Source organism: Catharus ustulatus, chromosome 4, assembly GCF_009819885.2.
Source record: "Catharus ustulatus isolate bCatUst1 chromosome 4, bCatUst1.pri.v2, whole genome shotgun sequence".
In the NCBI taxonomy this organism is placed as follows: Eukaryota; Metazoa; Chordata; class Aves; order Passeriformes; family Turdidae; genus Catharus; species Catharus ustulatus.
In genome coordinates, this window is record NC_046224.1 from 66093545 (window position 1) to 66117699 (window position 24155).

The 24155-nt window shown below is 37.2% G+C and overlaps 1 protein-coding gene across 1 annotated transcript in view; it reads left to right on the plus strand.

The window, feature by feature from the left end:
• LOC116995237 (ethanolamine kinase 1) overlaps positions 1-19641 on the plus strand; it is a 31301-nt gene extending 11660 nt beyond the window's left edge. Inside the window, exons 2-8 of the mRNA XM_033057724.2 lie at positions 885-1144; positions 1839-1979; positions 2670-2812; positions 8630-8713; positions 10344-10504; positions 12469-12542; positions 13500-19641. Coding sequence (XP_032913615.1) covers positions 885-1144; positions 1839-1979; positions 2670-2812; positions 8630-8713; positions 10344-10504; positions 12469-12542; positions 13500-13572 — 936 coding nt within the window. The 3' untranslated portion in view covers positions 13573-19641. The remainder of the gene's footprint in view (positions 1-884; positions 1145-1838; positions 1980-2669; positions 2813-8629; positions 8714-10343; positions 10505-12468; positions 12543-13499) is intronic.
• The last annotated feature ends 4514 nt before the right edge of the window (positions 19642-24155 follow it).

Sequence of the window (24155 nt, forward strand, 5' to 3'; positions counted from 1 at the left end):
AGATTTTTTTTCTTTAATTATTAAAATTAACTCCTAATTATCAATTTTTCTAAACCCCTGAGATCTGGAAATGATCTGTCACTTGTGTTTGAGTGATGGTACTTTTCAAAATAAAGGCTATATCATGAAGGGGAAAGGAGAATAGAAGTCAAACTTTCTGAATTGTGTTTTACTGTTTTATAAAACAAACCAAAAAAAACCCCAAAACACCTCCAACTCATAACAAAACCCCACCCAATCTGTCCAAGGTTCTAAAGAATTATGATGCTTGTAGATACGTTTCTTATTGTTGGTGTGTGTTTTTAGCAAAAACACTTTTTCATTAAATATTATGGCTCAGAATAATATCTGACACATAACTCACTGCATTTGTCAATATTTTTGTTTTGGACCTGTCTTAGGGCTTGAGGCAGATGTCATATCAAAGGGTATGTGACTGGACATGATAAGGAAATCTAACTGTTGTCATTGAACACTTAGTATTCTGAGCCTGATAAACAACTTTCTCTTTTTCTTCAGCTGACTTTCTGACCTCATTGCTATTAAGAATTAAAAAATATTTGCTGTCCAACTTGAAGCTACTCTTTGCTGCTTGTTTGTTTTACTGTGAGGATGTTTTGTGGGAGGGTTTATTCTTTTTGAATTAAGAATGAGGATTTTGAGGGCACAGAGTATGACTGCAAAGGCAAACCCCCCCACCCTCTCCCCCAACAATTAATGTTCAAGTATTTTCTTCATGCTATTCCTCTGTATTAAAGATTTCTTTTGTTAATGCTCAATCTAATAAACATTTGTTTTGGGAGCTGAAGGATGACTCAGCATTCTCTTCCCGCTTGCTGAAGATGCAGAGTTGAGTTGCTTATTGCACTATTTTTGCTTTTCAGCTGTTCACCGATGGAATCACCAATAAATTAATTGGCTGCTACGTGGGTGACATAACAGATGATGTCGTTCTAGTTCGGATCTATGGGAACAAGACCGAGCTGCTGGTGGATCGGGATGAGGAGGTGAAGAGTTTCCGTGTGTTGCAGGCCCATGGCTGTGCACCTCAACTCTACTGCACCTTCAACAATGGCCTGTGCTACGAGTTCATGCAGGGAGAAGCCCTGGATCCAGAGCATGTGTGCAATCCAGACATTTTCAGGTAAGCTTTAAAAAATTTATTTTTTTTAAACTTCGTAATTTCATTGTGCATTTATGAAGTTCTGCCTCGTCTAAAGGACTTTTTTGAGTGGAGTTTGAGCAGGAAATATGTATTTCTGTAAGTCTGTGCTCAGCTGATGTTCACACTGTCTTAGTTATGGTATTTTAGTGCTGAACAAATGATCCTTGATGACTCTGCAGAAGACTACTCATAAAAGGTCTGTTTAGTGTATTTAACACTTGCACGTCACCATTGCAGAGGTTATTAAGTTGTAGGGGCTGGACTTGGTTCAAGTACTTCAAGTGTTTCCAAGACATTCCTTTTGTGACTAGATACCAGAAAGTTCCATTGAGAAATGATTGTTTTAAACTGTTAGCAGTGAACAGAAAGTGCTGATGTCTTAAGATTTTAGTTTTATGTGTGCACTTATATGTATTTGTCTAAAAATAGCAGCTAATGTAATTCAGTATTTTGAAAAATAAGCAAGAGTAGCCTGTAAATGCAGGTGAAACTTGTGTGCTGTAACTGAACTCCAGTCATTTCCCCTTGCCTTCCTACAGGCTAATGAACTTCTGAGTCTTGAAATGTGCCACCTTATGGCTGCTCTTGTTTAAACCCTCTTTGTATTCCTGAGCTGTATTTTTTAGAATTTTTCAATTAAATATAACATTAATTTAATTTTAATTTTTTTTAGACTCATAGCTAGACAGCTTGCTAAAATCCATACTATTCATGCACACAATGGATGGATCCCTAAATCCAATCTGTGGCTGAAAATGGGGAAATACTTCTCACTCATACCCACAGAATTTGCAGATGAGGAAGTAAATAAGAGGTGGGTATTTCATCATGTTCTTTCCAGACTTCACATTCCTTCTGTTGGAATTTGTGTTTGTACAATATTGTCAGACTTCACATCACTCAGAAAGCAGACTCCAGCTTAAAAATATTCTTTATGTGACTTTGAAATAATGGAGGCTCTTCTTGCTGCATTGTAATTAAAGAATGCTCTAGCAAAGTGGTTTTACAACATCAATTTCTTAAGAAAAGTGAGGAAATATGAATAAATAACTGAAAATGTAGAGGACAAAATGGCTAAGTGTGTACTGTGACTAGACTAAATATTAGTGCTCATTTCCTCTGTATAAATACTTGTAGTACCTAATACTGCTGTGTATTCTTGGAGGAAGTGCTGCAATGTGAATGGATTTCATGCAATAATTCTTTAAATCTTTGCACTTTTAAAATATGTGGGAGTTTATTCATGCTCTGCTCCTGATTTTTGAACTAATGTTGTGCTTACAGCACAGATAATATTCAGAAAATTGTTTTCTGGGGAGGACAGAGAGAAATGATTGTTATAATTTGACTGCTGTTGTGTCTTGGGAAAGAATGCTCTGGTTTGGGAGAGGGTCTGGTGAATTATTTTGCTGGAAGAATGTAGAGAAAAATACTTCATTACAAATGCTTGATATAGAATACAGAGGAAAGGAAATGTTAACTCTATTTCCTTATACTTGAAAAGGTTCTTAAGTGACGTTCCAAGTCCTCAAGTTCTTCAGGAGGAGATGGCTTGGATGAAGGAAAGACTGTCAAACTTAGGATCGCCAGTGGTGCTCTGTCACAATGACCTGTTGTGTAAGAATATTATTTACAACAAGAAAAGAGGTAGGTGTTGAACTAAACAGTGAGTAGCTTTATCTGTGCTGTAATTGCATGTGCTGCATCAGTGGTATTGTTTCGTTCACTTGTTGAGGTAAACTTAGTTTGAGCTTTTAAGACTCAGTGTAATGGTAGTGATACCTGTGCAAATACTAAGTTGCTTAATTAGCTGATTCTCATCTGTATGCTACTGTATAGAAGAAAATCAGTGTTTCTTGCTTTTCTTTAAAGAACTCATGAATTTGTTAAACCCCAGTTTGCCTGTATGGCTGGGCTTAAAAGTAAGTAACTGAATACTAATTCTATTCTGGTCGCATAAAGCTTTTGGGAAGAAAATTGTACATGTATAGAAAATAACATGAAAACTTTCTCCTGTAATGTTTTGTTCTGGTTTGTGATTTTGGGGAATATCCTTACATAATGAAATACCTTAATGATATTAACTACTTCATTCAGTAGCTCAATTTGTTTTCTGCATGAGGTTCACAGGCATCTTTAAAGGTTTCTTTTGTAAATACAGGCTTTGTTGAAACAGTTGTAGGGAGTACACATCTTGGCAAAAATTAATTACTTTTTTGTTCCTATTGCCTTTCATTTTACTTGTAGTTCATGTTCTTAGGATCTGTTAAAACTTCCTTTTTAACACACAGCTTAATGATTTTAGTGGTTTGAGATTCAGTTACTAAGTGAGTCAACCAGCTATAAAAGCAAACAAGTCAAATTTTTGACACTAACATAACCATTGTGCAGTAAAAATACACAATTTTCCTCCCATTGCAAATATCTGAGCTCAGCTAAATGTGACTAATCAGATTAGAAGGGTTTTTTTTTTTTTTCTTAAAATAAGGATGACACATTCCTTCTAGGAGCTGCATATTTTTGTGCCAGTTGACTAAGATTGTTGATAAGTTATGTGCCTTAACTACTAAAGAAAAAGAATAACAAAACCAAGCTGGTGCTGGTTCTAGTATGAAAATTGGCTGTATGTGCTGATGCGTTTCTGCGTCTTGTGTGAATTCTGCATCATTTCCGCATCACCATGTGAAGTGAGGAAATAAACTCTTTTGGTGATTTGTATACAAGTTTCCCTCTGAGTAATAGCATCTCTAAAGGGAGTTGCTAGTACTTTTAGTTCCATGTGCCTGTATGTGTATATGCACCCTAACAATGCCATTAACATAAATTTTAAATTCTATTAATTCAGTACCAAACTTGAGTGGTTTTACTGAGTTTCAATGATGGACTATAGTTCTGCTTAAAAAGAGAAGGGGGAAAGCATGAAAGGTGGAAGACCAGATTTGTGGTCTTGCACACTTGGAGTTGTGATATGTAGTACCAAAAATAAATCTTTTTACCAGTTTTTTTTACTGCTGAAATTACCTTGAGTTTTAGAATTCCAGAGCAGACCCACTGAGGTAATTTTTGTAGTGTTTTCGTAGTAAAACCATGCAGCAAAAAGAAAAAAAATCTGAGGAATTCCTTTAAAAACTTTACTGTTATGGTCAATAGGCTTGAAGCTCTGAATTGAAAAGCAAATGCTGTGTGTTTTTCTTTTTGTAAACAGAATAGAGGAAAAAACAATGCTGGTAATGCATCAATTGTGAGCAATCCTACAGTAGCAAATGTGAGTGTTTAGAGTTTGGTGGCTGGGTGGGGAGAAGGAAGATGTGTAAAGTACTTAGGCTTCAAGCAAGCTGTAAGCAGCTGGGGGAAACACTTGGGAATATTAAATAAATACATTATTATACTTATGTTTGAATAGTGTACATGTATTGTGTTGTAAAATTTGTGCAATCTGGGTACAGCAGGGGCCATTTTCATAGTAACCAAACGTCAATGACATCTGTGGAAAGGATGATTGTCATTTGAAAGCTGATTTTTATAGCATGTTTTTTACAAAGCATAAACAGAAAGCTCAACTTTAACTGTGAAGAATTGTGTTTAGCAGAGCAAAAGCTTCTCTTGGTATAAAAATAATTTTGCAAGAGCACAAAATATAGTCTTCTGAAGGATGAGCTTCACTAGGAATGGCATCACATTTTCTGAGGGCAATTAACAGCTTTGTTGAATGCAATACTCTGACTAAATTCACTCTTCCATCTAAAAAAGCTTCTGTGTATCCAAAAGACCTTGGTGACACTAAACTAAAAACAAGGGTGAATTAATTTTCTAGATTAACTACCTTATTTTTTCTATATTCCTCAGTAAAATTTGTGGGAAACTGGTAGTATTGTCTGGGTTTTCAGAAGCTGGCACAAAGAAAACCTAATCTACTTGTTCAAGTAATACTGTATTTATAATTTTGGTTTTGGGTGCTTAATTTGTGCATTTACTAGTTGGGGTGGGGGGATTTTTAGGTGTGTGTTTAAGCTACAGACTCTCAGGATGTATTAGGACTTGTGTCCAATGAAATATGACTAATTATGACTTGTTCCTGAGATTTGCCTTAGACTTGTGCTCTGCATTAAATTCACATTAAGTTTTCAGACCTGAAAGAAAAATCCTGATTATGCAACATACTGCGTTTAAGAAAAATCAGTCTCCTGTGCTTATTTATGAGCCTGGAAGACCATGTTGAGTGTTAACTTCATTTAATGGAGTTTCACTCATCTGATTTGAATTTGCTCCTGCTGTGGCTGAGGGAGCTCTGCCTCTTACTGTTTTGTTAATGTCCATTCGCAGTTACTCAGGATATGAAAATCTGCAAGTGTTGCTTTACGTAACTTACAATTATCACTGTCAACTACCCTTTGAAGGATATATTTCAGCACTTCACATTGTTTTTTATTGCAGTTTTGACATCAAGAATACTCAAGATAAGTTTGAAGCTCGGTACTGCTTATTTATAAAGGTTGTGTTCTGATGCTCCTAAATTTGTTTGGGTTTTATGGGTGTTTTTTTTGTGTGTGACCTGGGAATTTCCAAAATTACCTGATATTTTAAGAGTATTCAAATACTTGCTATTCAATAAGATGAAGTATCAAGATTATTTTTTCTGTTTCTCTGTGTGCACTTTTTGCATATATGCAAATCAAGTTGGCAGGGAGTTGTGTGTAGGTGGATGGATAATTTTGTTCTGTTTATTCCCTCTGCCTACCCAATGTTTTCTATGATCTTTGGTAGGAGTCTGTGGGTGCTCAGTGCTTCTGAGTGTGGCATTTTTAAGGCTGCTGGTTTTGAGCTAAAAACCTGTTTTGTTTTGTAGAGACCTTTTGGGTGTTTATATCTAAAATTATGTTCTGGGTGCATGACCTCATTGTGAATTTTCAAGTATGTTCCTAGCACAGATCCTTGTCTTTGAAGGTGTTTTCTACGGGCTCAGTGGCTCCCCTGATGAGCAGGATGGGACATCAGGATACACCATTCAGCTGTGGTAACTACAGCCAAGACATGAACGGGGAAGTGCTTTCCCTAATAAACCATTAAAAAGGAAAACTAGCTGTCCGAACCCTGAGGAGATCTAGCAGATGCGTTGTTGATTACTACCTGATCTATTTAAAAGTAGATTTCTGTGATATGGAAACCAATGAATTCCATTCTGTATCATCCTGTGGTTTTTGAGGAGTGTTGCATGTTGCCTGCCCTAGGAAATGCCTGGGAAAAAGAAACTTATTTCAGCTTGAAATATTCCACTCTCATGATGTGTCTATTCCTGTCAATAGCAGTAGCTTCCCCCGAGAAATGGCAGAGCTGGTTTTTAAATTTTCTCACTTCAATGAAGTAAAAATACACTTAGACCAGCGTCTCTTGTTGATCTGCCTGCTCTCAGGGGTATTGATGGGAGGTACAGTTTGTGGATACCTTTTAGAAACCTTGAAGCAACCAGTAATGTAAACTATAGCTTTCAGAAGTGGCTTTCTCATATAAACTGCAGTAAATCTTAAAATACAATGATTGTTTAAACAGTGACTGCAGACTTTCTCCTGCTTTTTCTAAAGCAGGGTAGATGTATGTATGTGTACGTATAAGTGCCTATATGTTGCACATTTTTGAAGCAGCAAACTGCAGTTTTTGCTTTCTTTCAGTTCAACAGAAAAAATTGTGCATTTTTTGTTTTGAGCTTTTATTCAGAAATTAACTTAAAAAGTCGGGTTTCACAATAGTATGAGTCTGAAATCGATGAGTATAAATGCAAAGCTTTTTTGCTTTGAACTTTTGTATTAACAAGTGGGAGGTTGCCAAGTTTTCTCCATCTACTACCTGAGGGCTGGGTATGCCCTTGTTCCTGCTTTGTGAGGACTGCCTAGTAACAGCCCCACCCATATCTTGTTATCTTCAATTTCTGCTTGTATGTAATATTCTTTATATCTGGAAGTAAGTCTTTGCAATGTTATTAAAGCAAAGCTGTGATTAAAAATTCATGATGGTACATAGGGATCAAAAATTTAAAGTATTTATGTACATATTTTACTACCAGACTTTTACCTGCTGTGTTTGGATTTTATGTGAGGAAGAAAAAAAAACTTCTCTCAATACAAGCAATATTAAATATTTGAGGAGCAGAAGGGGATCAGGAGATCAGTTGTGTAGGCAGGGTTGGAATTTAAACTGGCTTGTAACTTTGGAGGTATTTGTTTTGAAAAGCAGCACTGGAGATCTGGTGGGAAGAGCAAGCCTATAAATCAGTCAGGCAGTGGCAAAGATGAACTGCATTGAAAAGAACACTTCTAGCAAACTTCTTCTGTGCTAAGTTGGTCAGGACATTGGTGAAACTGTTTTCTTTGGGATGTACAGTATTCCTAAATCTTAAGGAGGCAGTGTAGTAGACACTTAAAATCCTTGGTCTACCAAATGCTTAATGTACCTAATTTTAACATTGTTCTTTATTTTGTTTTTAAAGTCATGTTAAAATATTTTTCATTATGATGGAGTTAATGTTTTTGTTAATTTAGTAATGCAGGTAGTAATAAAAAATATAGAGAGTGCAATAGTGACAAATACTCATTTCAGTATAGTAGTGAGAATGTAAGGTTTTACTTTTTAATATTCTAGTGCAATCTGATCTTATGTTAAGATTCATTGAAGCACTCCATTGCTTAATTTTCTGATTTTTTAGTAATTTTGCTGGTTTCCCTTAAAATACAAGAGCTCTAGTTTTACTTAATTCATCTAGTTTACATTTTGACTGTTTTATGTGCTGTAGACATTCTTGAGCGGCTTCAGTGCATTTTCCCCAGCTTCAATGTGGGCAGACATAATTTGGAAACATTTGGAGCAGTGTTTTGCTGCTTTATTAACCCTTGTTTACACAATGCTGCATAGTTTGGTAGCATTGAGAACCTTATGATTGTCTGGTAGTTTTTCAAGGCTACTTGAATCCAGCTTAAAGAAACCCAACAATTAAGAATAATCTTGCTCTGGGAATGGTTGAGGAAGCAGGAAGTATCAGCATGTTGTGATGTGTTAGTCCACTGGGGCTGCACATTTGTAGGAGAATTAACAGGACTGTTATTTTTTAAGTCAGGGAGAAATTGATCTACTATTTCTATACAAAGTTTAAATGAAGAATATGCTACTGTACTTCTCCTTTTAAGAGCAAGGGAGGCCCTCATGTGGTAGAAGTTAAAATTGAAATTCTCTGACTCAGACTTGAAGCAGAGATAATTTTAATATCAAAATTTAAGAGCTTTCCTGAATGGATATTTACCCTTAAATATCTCATATTACAGAAGTCATGGTCTTACCCTGAAATGTCTGAGTGCACACAGCTGGGTACAGCTAGGTTTGTGGTTTCTTTTCCCCAAAAATCTTCAAAGGACATCAAAGGATTAGGGCTGATACCTGATTTGATCTGGATTCTAATGTTGCTGCTGTCTCTCACAGGTGATGTGCAGTTCATAGACTATGAGTACTCTGGGTACAACTACCTGGCTTATGACATTGGAAATCACTTCAATGAATTTGCAGGTAAGAATTGGGTTTCTGAGGCAAAAATTGACTGGGTTTGTTGGGGTTTTTAGTAAAACCATTCTTGTGCATTTTTTTTTGTTTGTATATCTAGTTGTGTGCTTACAACTGTTAGCTCATGGTATCAGAATGCCTTGATGTCTCATTTTGCAGGCCAGTTATGCCCTTGCTTTACAGATCTTCCAACTCAGAAATGGAAACATCATGTCTTAAGTTCTGATATAATTAGATAAGTTCAGAACACACAGCTTTCACCCTGTCCTTCTGTGGAGTGGCACGGCAGAGAGAGCCCACTGTAGTGAAGCACTGTGGATATCACACTAGAGGTGTAGGTATTGGCAATACTCTGTGTGATTCTGCAGCGCAAAGAGGCAGGCAGGGTTGTTTTTTGGCGGTTTTTAATGTGTGCACTAAGTACTTGGCCTGTCCTAAAATGAGAAGTAAAGGCTAAGACTATGTTATAGGAAAAAGGTGGGATTTTAGGAATGTGGTGTTTTTAGAATAATTTATTAACTAGTTCAATTTTTTAATAGCAAATGCCCATTCCACTTACTCTATAAGGGAGAAATGACCTCAAGTGCATGCTGTATCATTTCAGAGTACGGGCCAGTTGGGAAAACCTACATAATTATTAGAGCAGGTGGAATGCACACTGTCGTGAAGAGCCTTAAGCCAGTTGCTTCACAAACCATGTTGAGTTTAGATAACTTTAAAAAAAAAGTATGTGCTTGGTAATTTGAGTTGTGTAATTAGCAATTTAAGCATTTGGAAAGCAAGTTAAATTCTTTCACAAAATTATGTTTGAAAACTTGATTTTTCATTTTATACTTTGGAAATCTAACTACATAAGTAAGAAGAATAAATACACTAATACATTTTTTGCCTATGGAGAACAGTTGTGCTTCACTTTTATTCTCTATCTATCCAAGAAAAATCTGAATTACTTTTTTAAGCTAAGTTTATGTGTGTCTAACACACGAAAGAGTTTAGGTGCTAGGGGATTGGAATGCTTATAATATAAAAATTAATGAGACTTCCCAAATTCATTGTGAGTGATAATGCAGGTGAACTGTCATCCAGGTTTGGGGCTTCTAGAAGACTCTCTAAATCCTTGTGACTAAGCACTTCCAGTATAGGAAGAAAAATAGGATAAAAGTGGGTTATGAGCTCCTAATTCTACCAATGCCCTGTGGAGGAGAGAGGCAGACTCATAATTAGTTTTCTTCACACAGCTTAGTGATAACTGGATATGCATCTTGATTTTTCTCTTTTCCTACAAAATATGTAATATTTGATCTATTTGTGAGGGCTTTTGTTTCATAAAGCAAATACTTTTTCTTAAGCTTTTTCTCAAAACCCAAGGTGTTGAATCCCAGCATGCAAGCAGACTCTATCTGGCTGAAAACATTAATTTGAAAGGTGGAACACTGGTTTGTATGTGGGTAAATTCTTGCCAACATATAATTTATAAGGTCAGGTCAAAGTAAAAATGTGGTTGTTTGTCCACATTGATCTGTGCCTGTGTTTTGGGTTGGGAACAGGAACAGACTACAAATGGTAGTACTAAAGGGTTTCTAATGGTCTTTTTATGCAACATGAGGTTCTAATAGGATTCTTTTCTTTTTACTAGGAGTAAATGAAGTAGACTACAGCCTTTATCCTGACAGGAAATTACAGGAGCAATGGCTGAGATCTTACCTTGAGGCCTACAAAGAATATAAAGGGTTTGGCACAGAAGTCAGTGAAAAAGAGGTTGAAGTTCTGTATGTCCAAGTCAATCAGTTTGCACTGGTAAGTAACAAACAATTGATTAGAATATTTTAAATTATGCAGGGAAACATGATACTCTTTGAACAAATGTAGCTACTACTTTCTTGAATTTTGAGTGTTGTGTCATGTAAAGAAAACTTCCATAAGAAACAAAACTTTGCTGTTCTGTAGGAACTTACTTCTCTCTTGCATATTAAATATTATCTGTAGAGCAGTCCTAGTGAAGGAGGCACTGCACATTCAGAAAACAAGGAGATGAGCTTTGAGTAAGGATTTCTGTTGGCTGTTAATTGGTTGGGCAAGTTTAAGTTGGCCACAGCTTATGGTGGATCTTTGAACTTTTGCTTGTAGTGGTAGGAAGACAGATGAACAAGGTAGTGCTTCATGAAGAGTTATAATCTTTAAAAGCCTTTTAAAAAAATAAGATAAAATTCTGTTAAACTTGAGTGTTTTGTTTTATTTTATTTTTTCTTTTGCAGATAAATAGGTCACTCTAGAGTCTCTTGCTGATCTTGTTTTGTCTAGATGGCGTGATGGGAAATATTACAGCAAAAGTGCTTGTGGGTTTTTTTTCTTCTGAAGAATAACATTTGCAGCTATTTGTAGGAGGAATAAGGCTAAAGTAGCCACTTTGACCTTATTTTAGTCCTCTTTCCTACTAATTCAAGCACATCTCTGTTACTGTAATACCCTCAGTTTTCTGGCAAAAGCTACTGGTTGTAGTGAGAAGGTATAGTTAACAGGAAAATTATTATCAAACAAGCTTTAAAAACAATAGCTTGTGTGCTGTTATTCTCTTAAAGTGTTAGTTATTACTGTTCAATTCAGCTGTCCCATTCATTTAGGAAAATTAGAGCTGTGATTAAACAGGCTGGTGGTCTGTTTGAAAACGTATAGCACATTTTGTCACCTTTAAGCAATGGTCATCGTGATGTTGAGGAGGATAGAGTTGTGTTTAGAGAACAGGTCAGGACTTGCCTATAGACTACCTATGATGCACAAACACTGTGTGGCTCTTGTGTCAGCTTGTATGGGAAGCTTTGTTAAGGAAAAACTTGACATCAAGTTAATGGATGTTGATGTAAAATGATGACCTGCAACTCTGGCAAAGTTATCTGAACTGGAGATGAAAGATTCACATGGATCCAGATTAGTTCTGTTTAAGGTGTTTTCAGGTGTGTCCATGGATGTCTATTAAATTCATGGTCAAGTGTTGCATGCAAGCTTCAGGAAACCATTTAAGTAATTAATATGAGCAGTCATTTAATGAAGTTCCAAGTCTGTCACTTGTAGCCTGGGTGTCCAGAAATGTCTTGCACAAAGACACTGTCTTGGCTTATGGCTGTTACGTGTTCATTTTGCAGTATATTAACAGCCATAAAATTAATATAATCAGCACTTCCAATCTGAAAGTGCACAGAGGCCTCCCAAGTACTTCTCTGGACTCCTAATGGAAGTAAATCTGGAAGAGACGAGAAATTTGTGTGAATGCTGACAAATTAGAAGTTTTCTTAGAGCATTACATGTCTTTGTCCAAGTCAACAGTGAAAGTGAGTGTAATTATAGAAGTCTAAGGGTGTAATTGAAAATTCTAAAGGAATTTCCTGTTTGCAGTAGAGTTCAATATATGAGGAATAATAGAAATTTAATTAGAAGTGGTAGAGGTGGTAGTTAATTTCTGTCCATTTTTTTAGCATGGTGTGTATAGTCATGCAACAATCTACTTAATAAGTGATGTAGTTTATAAATGCAACATTGTTTCTCTTGAAAATGGCACATTGGGAGTTGCACTCCAATGGACTTCCCTGTCTGCTTGTGGGCAGTTTATTCTATAATACTGCTTATAAATCTCTTTGGTAAAGAGAGGTCAAATAACTTTAAAAAAAGATTAGGTTTTGATGTTCTCTTATAGGTAGAATTTTGTGTCTGTGAGAATATGTTTACATGTTAGATTTAAGACAAATTTAATTTTTTGCTTTTTTCAGGCTTCACACTTCTTTTGGGGACTATGGGCTCTTATTCAAGCCAAATATTCCACCATTGATTTTGATTTTCTAGGGTAAGTGTGCTTGCATGTGCAGTCATGAAATACTAGAGGGTGGAATGGACTTGTGGGGCCATTTAGTCCAAAACCCCAGCTATCAGAAACTGAGATCTGAGCAACACACCTGACCTCTGTAATCATACAGTAAAACTCTTCATTTTTAAGGGAAAACAAGGCAGTAAAAGCTGTCTATCAGTGTTTTTTGTTGCTGAAAGTTCTCTGAATTATGTACCCCCATAAACCATGCTAAAACACATGGTTTACAAGGCAAGGAACATCATGTTTTTGGGTATTAAGTGTTTTTTTTGCTGGGGAGACAGACATAAAAGCTAAAGTTGGTCAGTGAGGTGTGCTGTCTTTCAGATGCAAGATCTACATTTCCATCAGTGAGAATCAAAGATACAGTATAAGAGAACTTGGTTACTTAGTGCATGGAGTGTTGATCCTGGAAGTTGCTATTCTTCTTTTAAAGAGTCTTTGTGCCAATGAATGTTAAGTTCTGTCTTAGGTACTTGTGTCTTTTGGCCATTTTAAAATGGTCTTTCATGGCAACAAACAGAGGAATTAATTTCTCCTTTGGGGACTGAAAAAGGTGATAAAATTCATCACTTCAGAATTTTTTCACTGACTAAGCCAGTTTACTGGGCTTAATTGTATAATTTTTGTGAATAAGAGCAATGTGGATTCCTAATTATCTCAGGCTACAGAACCTGGCAGTCACCACTAGATGGAGTGAAAACACTAGTGATAAATGCCAAAAAATAGTCAGCTTTGGCACATTCGTTTCAACCATCAAGATAAAATTTCTGTGGCATTGTAGTTGTTGGACAGTCTGTTAAGAACAATTAAGCACTAAGCCACTACCAGCATCTCTTTTGCAAGCTGGAATTTGACTAATCTTACTTAGCATTGCTGTTGTCATGTGAAGAGTTAGCTGTTCCTAATCTGGAATGTCTCTCTCCCTTTGACCAGGTATGCAGTTGTTCGGTTTAACCAGTATTTCAAAATGAAACTGGAAGTCATGACGTTAACTCTTCCTGAGTAATGAAGAGGAGGACTCTTACCAAGTGGATAGACAACCCCTGAATCTTTTCTGAGAACAGATACTGGAAAAAAAGCTAAACATTTGTTGAAGTGCTGTAATGCTCACTTGGTGGTTCTTGCTTTATAAATAATGCCTCTAGACAGTCCTTCAATGTTAAATTTATTATGAAGAACATACGTACTGCTGTTGATATAAAACGGATTAGAAACTTGCTAAATCTATAAAAAGTTGTAGAAATGGCAATTTAATCCTTCTTTGTAATTTAACATATGTTGTATGTGAATTATTTATTATACGTTTAACATGATTCCGTTGCTGCTTTCATCAGTTTTTGTTAAAGTTGGGTGCAGACAGTGAAGTTGTTCCAAAGGATTCATTTAACAACTTATTTTATTGAAGTTGCATTCACTTATGCTAAAGAAGACATGTCAGAGACAATTCTTCTTTTAGAGGCCTATGAGCAAAAGGAGTGACAATAGGCTTGTGAGATCTCTAGTGTGGTGTAGCTAGGGAGAAGGGTTAGGAGGATCTTTATTTCCCACCCCCCCTTTTTTTTTAAAGGTAGCTTTCCATATGATGGTACTTTTCTTTTGCACAAGAATCAAGCAGCTTGTTGAAATGATAAACAACATTTTTACTTTTTTTTTTGTTTGTCTAGATTGAGCTGTAGAAATGTTCAAGTTCTGTGACCACAAGATTCTGAGGATATTGTGCCAATTGCTGATGTTAGGTGGACAGCCTGCCATCCCTAACTTCTGTGGGAAAGCTGCTTATTTATCAAGTGTACTCTTAAAATCAAAAGACCACTATTCCAAATCTTTCTTCCTTTTTGAAACTTGATTCTAGATTTGAACACTATTCTGGTGTCTGTTGTGCTCCAGTGGCAGAATGGACTGTTGGACTGGAGATAGGAGAGCAGAGATCCTATTGCACTGGAGAGCAAGACACTGGTTTACAGGTCCTATATTGATGACAACTTTCTTCTTTGTCATCTTCTAACCTTGGACTCTTAAGTCTTAAATGCCTGGTCCTGTAGTTGTGCAGATTCTGGTATGTCTTGTGGTTCTTTTTTTTTTTTTTTCCTGTCAGCAAATTGCTTTTCAAAGCCTCCAGTTTGAAGGACAGTATGGAAAAGTGTATGACTTGAGCATTGAGGCTTTGGTATCATCACACACACTTTATTTCTTAAAGCTATTATACCAAGAATGGTCTGGATTGCAAAATGTTAACGGAACATGTTTACCTAATGGTACAATGCATAAGTTTGTATGGAAAAAGAGGCTTTAACTCTGAAAGGGAGGGTTGAACTGGGGGGCAGGAGATGGGGAGGAACCCACAGCAGAAATCTCAAGCCCAACAATGCAGTTTGGGGCTAGGCAGGCATGAACTTGACTCTGATGATACTCTGAAAAACTTTGCACTTTGGTCACATAAGTGCCCACATGTACAAAGTCTGTGCATGAGCACATGCAAACCCAAACTTACTTGGGGAGTCTGTTGTACAGGCTCCAGCAAAGATATTTATTCAAAATTGCTTTATGGCACATGGCAGTGTGTGTATGTGTGTATAGTATGTACACAAGTACGTACATATGTGCTTTACAAAAGCTTTGGAGTGATTCAGGACTAAGAAAATTCATGTGAATGAAAAATTTTCACCAATAAAGACCATTTCTAATGGTATCCTGTTGTTTTACAAAAGCATGGTTTAGGATTTGTTTTTCCTCTTGTTTATATTAATCTCTGAATGTTTCAATTTTATTTTTATTCAGTCAAAACCTTTAAAATCTTTATACAAATGGGAGAACTGGGATTTTTTTGTAACTTGAAACAAGGTAACCATGTTCATTAGCTGGAGGCTACTATACTGGACAAACTCTTTGATTTGAAACAAATAGCTAAAATAGACATTTATCATTTACTTTGTAGCAGTTATCAAGGATGTTGCTAGAGCTCATGAAGGCACTGAAGACCTTAATCTTCTGTACTTTCTCCCTATGGACTTTATTGATATTTGATGAATAATACCCTGCTGTCTTGTATTTCTTTTAAGTTCAGCAAGATGTCCTTGGAACTAAGATTGCTAAAGATTTTTGAACTCTTTGTTACTATTTTCTTCCAAGGAGTGGCTTTATTTCTGACAGCATTGCTTTGTACTTATGAAATATTTTGAAAGAAGGCTGTGAAGTTCATTTGGTCTTGGGAAATCCAATGCTTGACAGATCTTAAGTTTCCCAATGGCTGGCAAAACACATTCCCTTTTCAGGTACCAGTACTACTTAGGTTTGAAGTTACTGTAATTTTTGTCAGTAGTATTTTTGTTTGTATAGCTCAAGTAGCAATAACTGCAGGAGTGGAAATTTGCTTCCACAGAACCAAAGCTTTTCCTGAGTGCAGCTCAGTCTCATCCTTGTGGAGTGAATCCTGTAAAAGCACTTTGAAGCAGGTAGCAAATAGTCCAAGCTTTTCCTGAGCCACTTTGAAGGAGCACAAGGACTGTCACAGGTTACAGTGGTTGACTTTGCAGTACTGGTCAAGGCTTTAAGTTTGCACTTTGGAATTCACTTCAGACACTTCAAAACTGTTCTGCATCAGCTTTCTCTCAAGAGAAGTGCAGGTTACATCCATTTGTGATCAACTCTGAGGAAATACTGTAAAACATCTCCCGAAATGAAATGCCAGTTACCATGAACCTTGGTCCACATCTGTTTGAGCCAGTAGCACTCAGATATCCTCGTTTCCTGAGGAATATCTACAGATGCATTAAGTTGGAAACAGTAATTTGCATTGCAGATGATAAGGTAGCTTGAAACTGTGAATACAGGACATTCTGAATGTAAGTTAGGTACTAGAGACCATGTACTTGTTTCTTAATTTATCTTGATCTCTGTAATAGCAACATGAAGATATTTGAAGGAGGACAAAAATGACTGAGCTCTAGAAACATCCTGTAGTAGTTTTGACCGTGACTTGCCAAGAAGATACTCTGTTGCCTTTGTTAAACTAAGGGCATGAATGCCGAAATTAATAATTCTTGCTGTAGTTAAAGCTATATTGTAAATATATAGGGGATTATTAATCTGGACATTCTTGCAGAAATAGCATCAAGTCAATAGACTGTAGTGGCCTGGTTGCTTTTGTAAAGCAGAATAGTGTGATTTTTTTTTTTTTTTTTTCCTTCTCATTTCAGCAGTCAGATCTGGCTAATCCAGGCCTAATTTCTTAGGTTGCCCAAGCACTGAAGATTTCTGGATGGTCACTAGTCTCCTTTCACATAATTTTAAATACCTTCATTGACACTTGTTGATTTGCTTTTTAAAAAATATGAAATTTACATTAACCAGGTCTGACTGTACATGTATATACAACAGTGTAAATAACCATCTGTAAATTAGTGTGAATTGTACTCTACTTTTCATTTATGGACTTGTGTATTGCATTGTATTCTCTCCTATTTTGTAGAAATCTTGATGTAAAGAAGAAACCTAACTCTGTGTGCAGACTCCTTTTGTTAAATTGATTTATAATGGAACATAGTACATGTTACAATATCCATTTATAGCCTTGGACACTCAGTGTCTTTTTTTCCCCCCATTAGTTTTTTGAAATCTTGCTCTTGGGAATGATTCTGGGAATAAAGAGATTTATACAGTATTTAGATTAAAATAAAATCTGTTCTCATGATAGAGCAAACCGTGTGTCAGTGGGATAGGGAAAGCTTTTGAGATTGTGAATTTAAACTTCCAAAAATTTCCTGTACATTCTTGAATGCTGTTGACTTCTAAACTAAGGGTGTTGGATTGAAGCACTCCTGAAGAGTGTGCTCCCATGGGGACACTGATTGAGCTAGCTTTGATAGGAGTTCCTCAAATGCTTTTGGTGAAAATAGCCTTCTAATAGGATTAGTTGCTAAATTGTAAGTGCTTATACTGAATGCCCAAATCACTCATATGGTTCTGTCAATTAATTTACTTCTACAGTAGAACTATTGGTACCCCTTTAGAGTATTTAAGGCTTATAGCTGAGATATTTTCCCTGTGTGTGATTCCCTACCCCTCCTCTTTGTGCCCACAGCCCTACTTCTTTTAGCATAAACATGAATCTAAAATCTTCCTTTCCATACTTGGTTTATTGCTATTTCTTTTTGGATTAAAATTATTTTCTGCTTTGTCAGTACATGACTTCTCATTGCAATTTTTTTTTGTGTAAAAAGTCCCTTTCTGAAGAGGCCTTTAACCTTGGAAACACAGACATAATGAAGGTTCGTTTTTTCCCTGACTTGACTATTTCATCACTGTTGCCTTTCACTGTCTGTTATGAACTCCATAGTGTCCTTCAAGCTGTTAGTTTATTCTTTTCACTGGTGTTTAATACCTCAGCTGGAAAATTCTGGTTTTCAAATCTTGTTCTCCATCTGACAAATTGATCTTGATGCAGTTTGTATAACCTCTCAGCCTTACCTGTGGTGACACTTGAGGTTACAAAGGTCCTGGGAAGTGAGTTTATCCAAGAAGTACTAGTCAAGAGGAGGGATAGGCTTGGTAAATGCAAGTAAAAGGGAAATCACTCACTTGGTAGCTCAAGTTTTTGCTGTAGCAAGGTGTTGAATATGCTTGTTTACTCTCATGGTTTAGGGACAAGAGAGAGTTATAAAGGGTAAAATTTGTTTCAGACTGAAGTTCAGATTTTTTTTTTAAAGCCGTTGGTAGGTAAGGAAGCTTGCAAATATTCTTTTGTTATTCATACCTAAAAAAATCTTAAAATTGGGTAACATTTTGACTAAATAAAACTTTGTTCTAAACTGCAGTAACACTGTAATCTCTTGTTTGGGGCAGTCCCTCCTGTAGTTAACAGAGCAGGGTGACCATGTCTCACATGTCTGATTTAGGTGGTTGTGTGTTCCTTGTTTTCATGGTTTCTGTTACTTGTTGTGTTCTAAGACTGCTGCACTTGGCAGCTATCTGCTGTCATCATTGCACCAAGGAGGTTGTAATTATGGTAGTGGAGCAGAAAGCATTTTTTCAACCCTTAAGGGAAATGCAAGGCTGATGTGGAGCAGTCTTGCAGATGATTTTTCCTCCCTCTTTATGACTTTGATTGGCAAGCTGATTGTTTTTAATAGCTGTGAAAGATAGGAAAAACCAAAACCTTTGAGCTTGGGCAAGGTAGATGTTCTGTTAGCCAAACACAGGATCTTTAGGAAAGGGGCTCTCAACAGTGAGAAATCACACCATTCCAGATGGAATGTGTTGGATTTTACCAGACTTTGTGGCTTAGAGACCTTCAATGGGAAGGAAAATCTGTGAAATGTTTGCACAGGCTGGTTGTAAGGGGGTGCTCCATCCAAGTGAAGTGCTGAGACACTGGAAAAGGCATGGTTTGATTTTTAATTTTTTTTCTTTTTAACTGACTTTTACAGTTGGTCTGATCTGTAGAAATTGTGTAATTAGAAAACCAGTCAGCCTGGGGAGAGAGGGAAGAGACTGTGCAAAAAATAATAAAAAGGAAGAACCTCTGTAGCTGATTAGTTTGCAATATTTTGTGTTTTGGGCTTTTCTGAGTATTTAATAGTGTAGATGGTGGTCTGCACTGAATTCTTCCATAAAGGGTTTTATTACTGTTGGGAAATGTCAGAAAACTGCCTGGGATGGCCCTGAAGACCAGTGGGATCTTAGATGGCCAGATGTCACTAGATGGCCAGATGTCACCAGATGACCAAATTTTTGGTTCAAGGTTTCACACTCTTTCTGAAGTTGCCAAGTTGCTATCACAGTTTCCTGTCATGTGGAATTTAATTCACGGACTTCCCAAATGTCTTTGATTTGATGTTTATAGAGAGATGACACAGTGGGAAATTTCATGGAAATTAATTGAAAAGGAAAGGAAAAAAAGTTACTTGAAATCTAACAAACAAACTGTGACGTTAAATGCTGAAATAACTTCAGGTCCTGCACCAGCCTATTTTTGTGGCATTATAACTGTGTTTTTACTCTGTTAAGTGGTTTTGGGTTTTTTCCCATGTAAAGACCCATGCAAAATTCGAGATGAAAGAAACCCTTGGAAGAGAAACACGAAAAATATAAAATACAGCATGAACTGGAGAAAAAGTATATGTTTCTAAGTTTTTGGTAGTAGTAATTCTTAAGTGTTTTCAGAAAATAAGTGTCCAGTCTTCAGTGTGTGAAGGAGTTTGTTGGGGTTTTTTTTGGGTTTTTTTGTAGCAAGTTTCCATTTATCATTTTGTATCGCAGTGTGGTAGTTAATGCTGCTACTTTGTACACAAGTGCTTTGAATAGTCTCAGCACAGAGAATGTATCCAATCTTCCTAAGGTGTGACTCCAAGTTAAGAGCCATTGGTTCTGAGCCTCTCCACTAAAACCTTTTGAACACTTGCAGGCACAGGGCCACAGCATATTAGGTATATATTCCATTTTGTGTCATTTTCTTTGTTACTGCAGATTTTTCAGTATTCTTTTAAACACGAGTCCAGTTGTGTTCTGTGAGTAAACTAAGCTCAGTTTATAAAAGAGCCCTTGTCATCTACTAGCACTGTTATCCCCCAAGGGAGTCCCCATGCCTCTTGTATGTTGTGGTGTTTAGGTGCATCATTTATTCATTGGAGTGAATTGTTTTTCTTTTGAGCTAAATGTGATTGAAACTATTCTAAGGCCTTCTACCACTGATTAAATGAAGTAATGTACCTTTCAAAGGGATTTATACTGTGTAAATAATTTCAAACTGCAACAATAAAGTTGGTTTCTAATGGTGCTGTTAGTATATATTGTGATGACTTTGCTTTCCCCAGGTTTGAAAACTCAGTACAGAATAGTCAAGAGTTTTTAAAGGGCTTTGACTTGTGTCCAAATGCATACCTCTCCATGGGATTGACAATGCAGCTAAAAAGAAATATTCTGAGCCAGAATTTGGCTTGCACAAAGTGAGCTGTTAACAGTTTTTCATATTAAATAGGCTTGGTCATTGTCTGCTGAAATTTAATGTGGGAGACAGGAATTAGATGGAACATGGCTGTCAGGAGGGATCACTGCCATTCAGGAAAAGGAGGAAAGCATGCAAAATTAGGGCTGTACTGAAGTTTAATTTGTGCCTCATAAGTGCTGTTTTAACTCTGGGGGACCATTTTATAGGTTGATCTATGATGCTGAAAATAAGCTCTGCATCCAGTGCTAGTGGCACAGGGTTGGGTACTTGCTTTTGGATCAGCTGGAATGCGTTCAAGGCCAGATTGGATGGGGCTCTGAGCAACCTGGGATAGTATAAAGTGTCCTTGCCATGGCAGGGAGTTGGAACTGGATGATCTTTTAGGATTCCTTTGAACCATTCTATGATTTCAATTTATTAGAAAATACTCAGACTATGACTGAATTTCTGGGGTTACTATCCCTGCTGCATTGCTGCTTAGAGCCAAGAGATGATTTTTCTCTGGCAACCACTGCTCAAATCCTCAAAGTTCCATAGAGAGGGCTAAGCTGTGGCTAATCATTGTTCACTTTTGTCGTTGCAGTAGAAAGGAGATCTGTGCTGATGAATTAGTCCAGAGTAACCTGGAATCTTTGTTTTCTTCCTTAAGTAAAATTCTTTCATTCACAGCTTAGCCAGAAAATTCAGAGTAAGTTCTGACTGTGATAGAAGTTGTCCATGGGAAGTAATGAGGTTTTTTGAGGCCACCTCAGAAAATATGGTCCTGAATAAGTTATTAGTTCTTCTGTAGATGAAGAACAAAGAACAGACATAAAATAGGAGGGGAAACAATGGCGTGTGTCGTGGACTCCAATGCCTAGCGTACTTAACTGTCAGCTATATAAAATTGTGCACTCCCAGGAGTCTTCCTGAGTGAATTCAAAATAGCACATTTAACCTTAATAACAATATGAAGCTGATTTAGATTATTTAGGATGTATATAGGATTATAGATTAATGTATTTAACATGCATATGTTGTTAATAGATACAATAATTATATATGTTTCCTTCCCATTCCTTGTTAATATTCCCTACAACCAATCAGCAGTTTAGCCTCATCCTGATGTCTTGCTGTGCTGTTTAGAATAAAGTTGCTCATCTGGTTTTTAGATTTTTAGGAGCATGAAAGGATCAATCTATAAAATTGTTGAAGTAATAGTACTTGCCTGAGAGGCCAAAGGTGATGTCTGCTTGAAACTATTATCTGGCTGACCAGGTGTTCTGCTAATTAGTGGGAATGATTTAAGGAACACAGATGCCAATGGAAAGAATGGTCTTATTTCACTATGAATGTAAAGACAACACAAAAATAAAATGATAGATCCTATAAAATTACACACTTGGCTATAGCAACAATTAAGCAAGGTAATGCACCTAATCATTAGTGTTAGAGAGAGAGAGTAGTGATTGAGAAAGATGATACATCACCAACTGCCTAAATACTTTACCATCATCCAGAGCCTGCAGTCACTGGGGAGCCCCATTTCACAGTGAGGACCTGGAGAACCCTTCCCAGCAATTGGGAAAATCCTACACAGTGTGTAAACCCATAGGTGAGATCTCCAAATTAACTCTGAAAGTGGGTCCGGGTTTTATAGGCCCCCATCAGCAAGTATAAGTGGCTTGATTATAATTTAGCACAGAAACTCCTGGTTCTGATGGCACATTTCCTGGCCAGCAGAGGCCAGGGCTTGGCCAGAGCCCAGACCTCAGGTGGGAGGGTTTCCCCTAAAATACCCTACAAACAACTCTCTGTTCATGTCAGTTGGGAACGTTTCTTAAAATGCTACCTTTCTTACAGATAACTACTCAAGGTTATACAGAGCATAAGCGTCTTGTCTATTTTTAGCTAAATAATGGTGTTAGTCACACAGCACCCAGGATTCATCATGTAAATCAACTCTGGCTGAGGCCTGCTGCCCAGGGCAAGTTAGAAGCATGGCTTTTACTTTTCATCCTTCTTTTCTGTGGATACCTTTTTTCCCCTGTTCTCTAGGAAATAAAGCAAGATGACAGACTCCAGCATTTACCCACAGGTGGCAATGGAGCTGCAGGCTGTGTCTCATTGTTGGAGAAGCTTTTTCGAGACAGCTTTTCTCTGTAGTGCAGTGTGTCATACATTGAGTTAAAGGAAAAAGGGTTTTCTTTTATCTCTCATGAGTTGCAGCCAAGATCTGTAATTGCCTTGCTCTTAATGTTGCATAACTGTTAGCAAGACTCAAGCCAAGCATTAATGAATTTCATCAGAACTTCATTTTTTAATGAGCATCATTAATCATTAGTCATGCATGCTACAACCTACACTTTTTTAAAGTGGGGCTTTGCCAATCCTGTTGCACTATAAAAACAGCAGAATGTCCTCCTCAGGTTTTATCAGTGAAATAACAAGAAAAGACTGGAGAGAGGGAGACAAAAAAAACTTTTAAATACTTAAGATACTCTCTGAAAGTTGGGCTGAAACTTCAGCTTATGAGCAGCTGCTGCTCCACTTTTCTCTGGGCTGTGGTGACAATGTGAGAACTCTGTGAAGTTGCTCTAAGCCTCGGTGTTGATCCAGCCTCTGCACATGGATTCACTGGGCTCCCTTGGCTCATTACAAAATTCAGTGAAGCTTTGAAGGGAAAACTTGAAAATAACTTTGGAAAAATTATGTCTGGAGGTCTACTGGCTGATCTTTACTCTTTTGGATTGTGCAAGAGGTTGTGTTTAAAAGCTACAGAAGGAGCAGAGGGTTCCTGGCTGTCCCAGCACACTTGTCCAGATTTAGCAATTCTGGTAACAAGCAAGTGGCAGAGTTTTATCTGCACCAAACTGTCTTGCAGCTCCTTCATGGTTCTTCTGCATAAAACAGAGCTAACTTAATTTCACCCACCTCTGCAAGCTAAGTTGTGATGCAGTTGCAGACTGATAGAACTACACAGGAAACAAAAGGTTTTCCTTTGTGTGTGTCCTACTGATGCAGGATGACTCACAACTCCTCCCAGGAAACCAACAACAGGACAAGAGCAAATGGCCTCAAGCTGCACCAGACCAGGTTCAGATTGCACCTCAGGAAGAATTTCTTCACAAAAAGGTGTACCAAGCACTGGCATGGGCTGCCAAGGGACGTAGTGGAGTCATCCCTGGAAGTGCTCAAGAAAAGACTCTGCATGGCTCTTATGGTTTAGTTGAGAAGGTGGTGCTCAGTCAAAAGTTGGACTCCATGATCTTTTCCCCACCTTAATAGTTCTGTGATTCTAAGTCTGACCTAAAAGGTGCAGTCTCTCGCTGCAGTTGGTGACTAGAAGCAAGATTTCAGAAACAGATTAAACCAAAGAGAACTAATGAAATAGTGTCTAATAATTCTGCACAAGGAAAAATCATTTTCTATGTCTCATGCACTAGACCAAGAAAATGCTTTACTGTGATCTTGACCTATGTGAATACTGATGATTGTGGCTATAACAGAGGAGCTGAGGTAGTGTTGTATAGGGGGAAGAATAAAATAATGGAATCACAGAATCATTGAGGTTGGAAAAGACCTCCAAGATCATTAAGTCCAAACTTTCACTAAATACCACCTTGTCAACTAAACTAGAGCACTGGGTGCCAAGCCATTTCTTA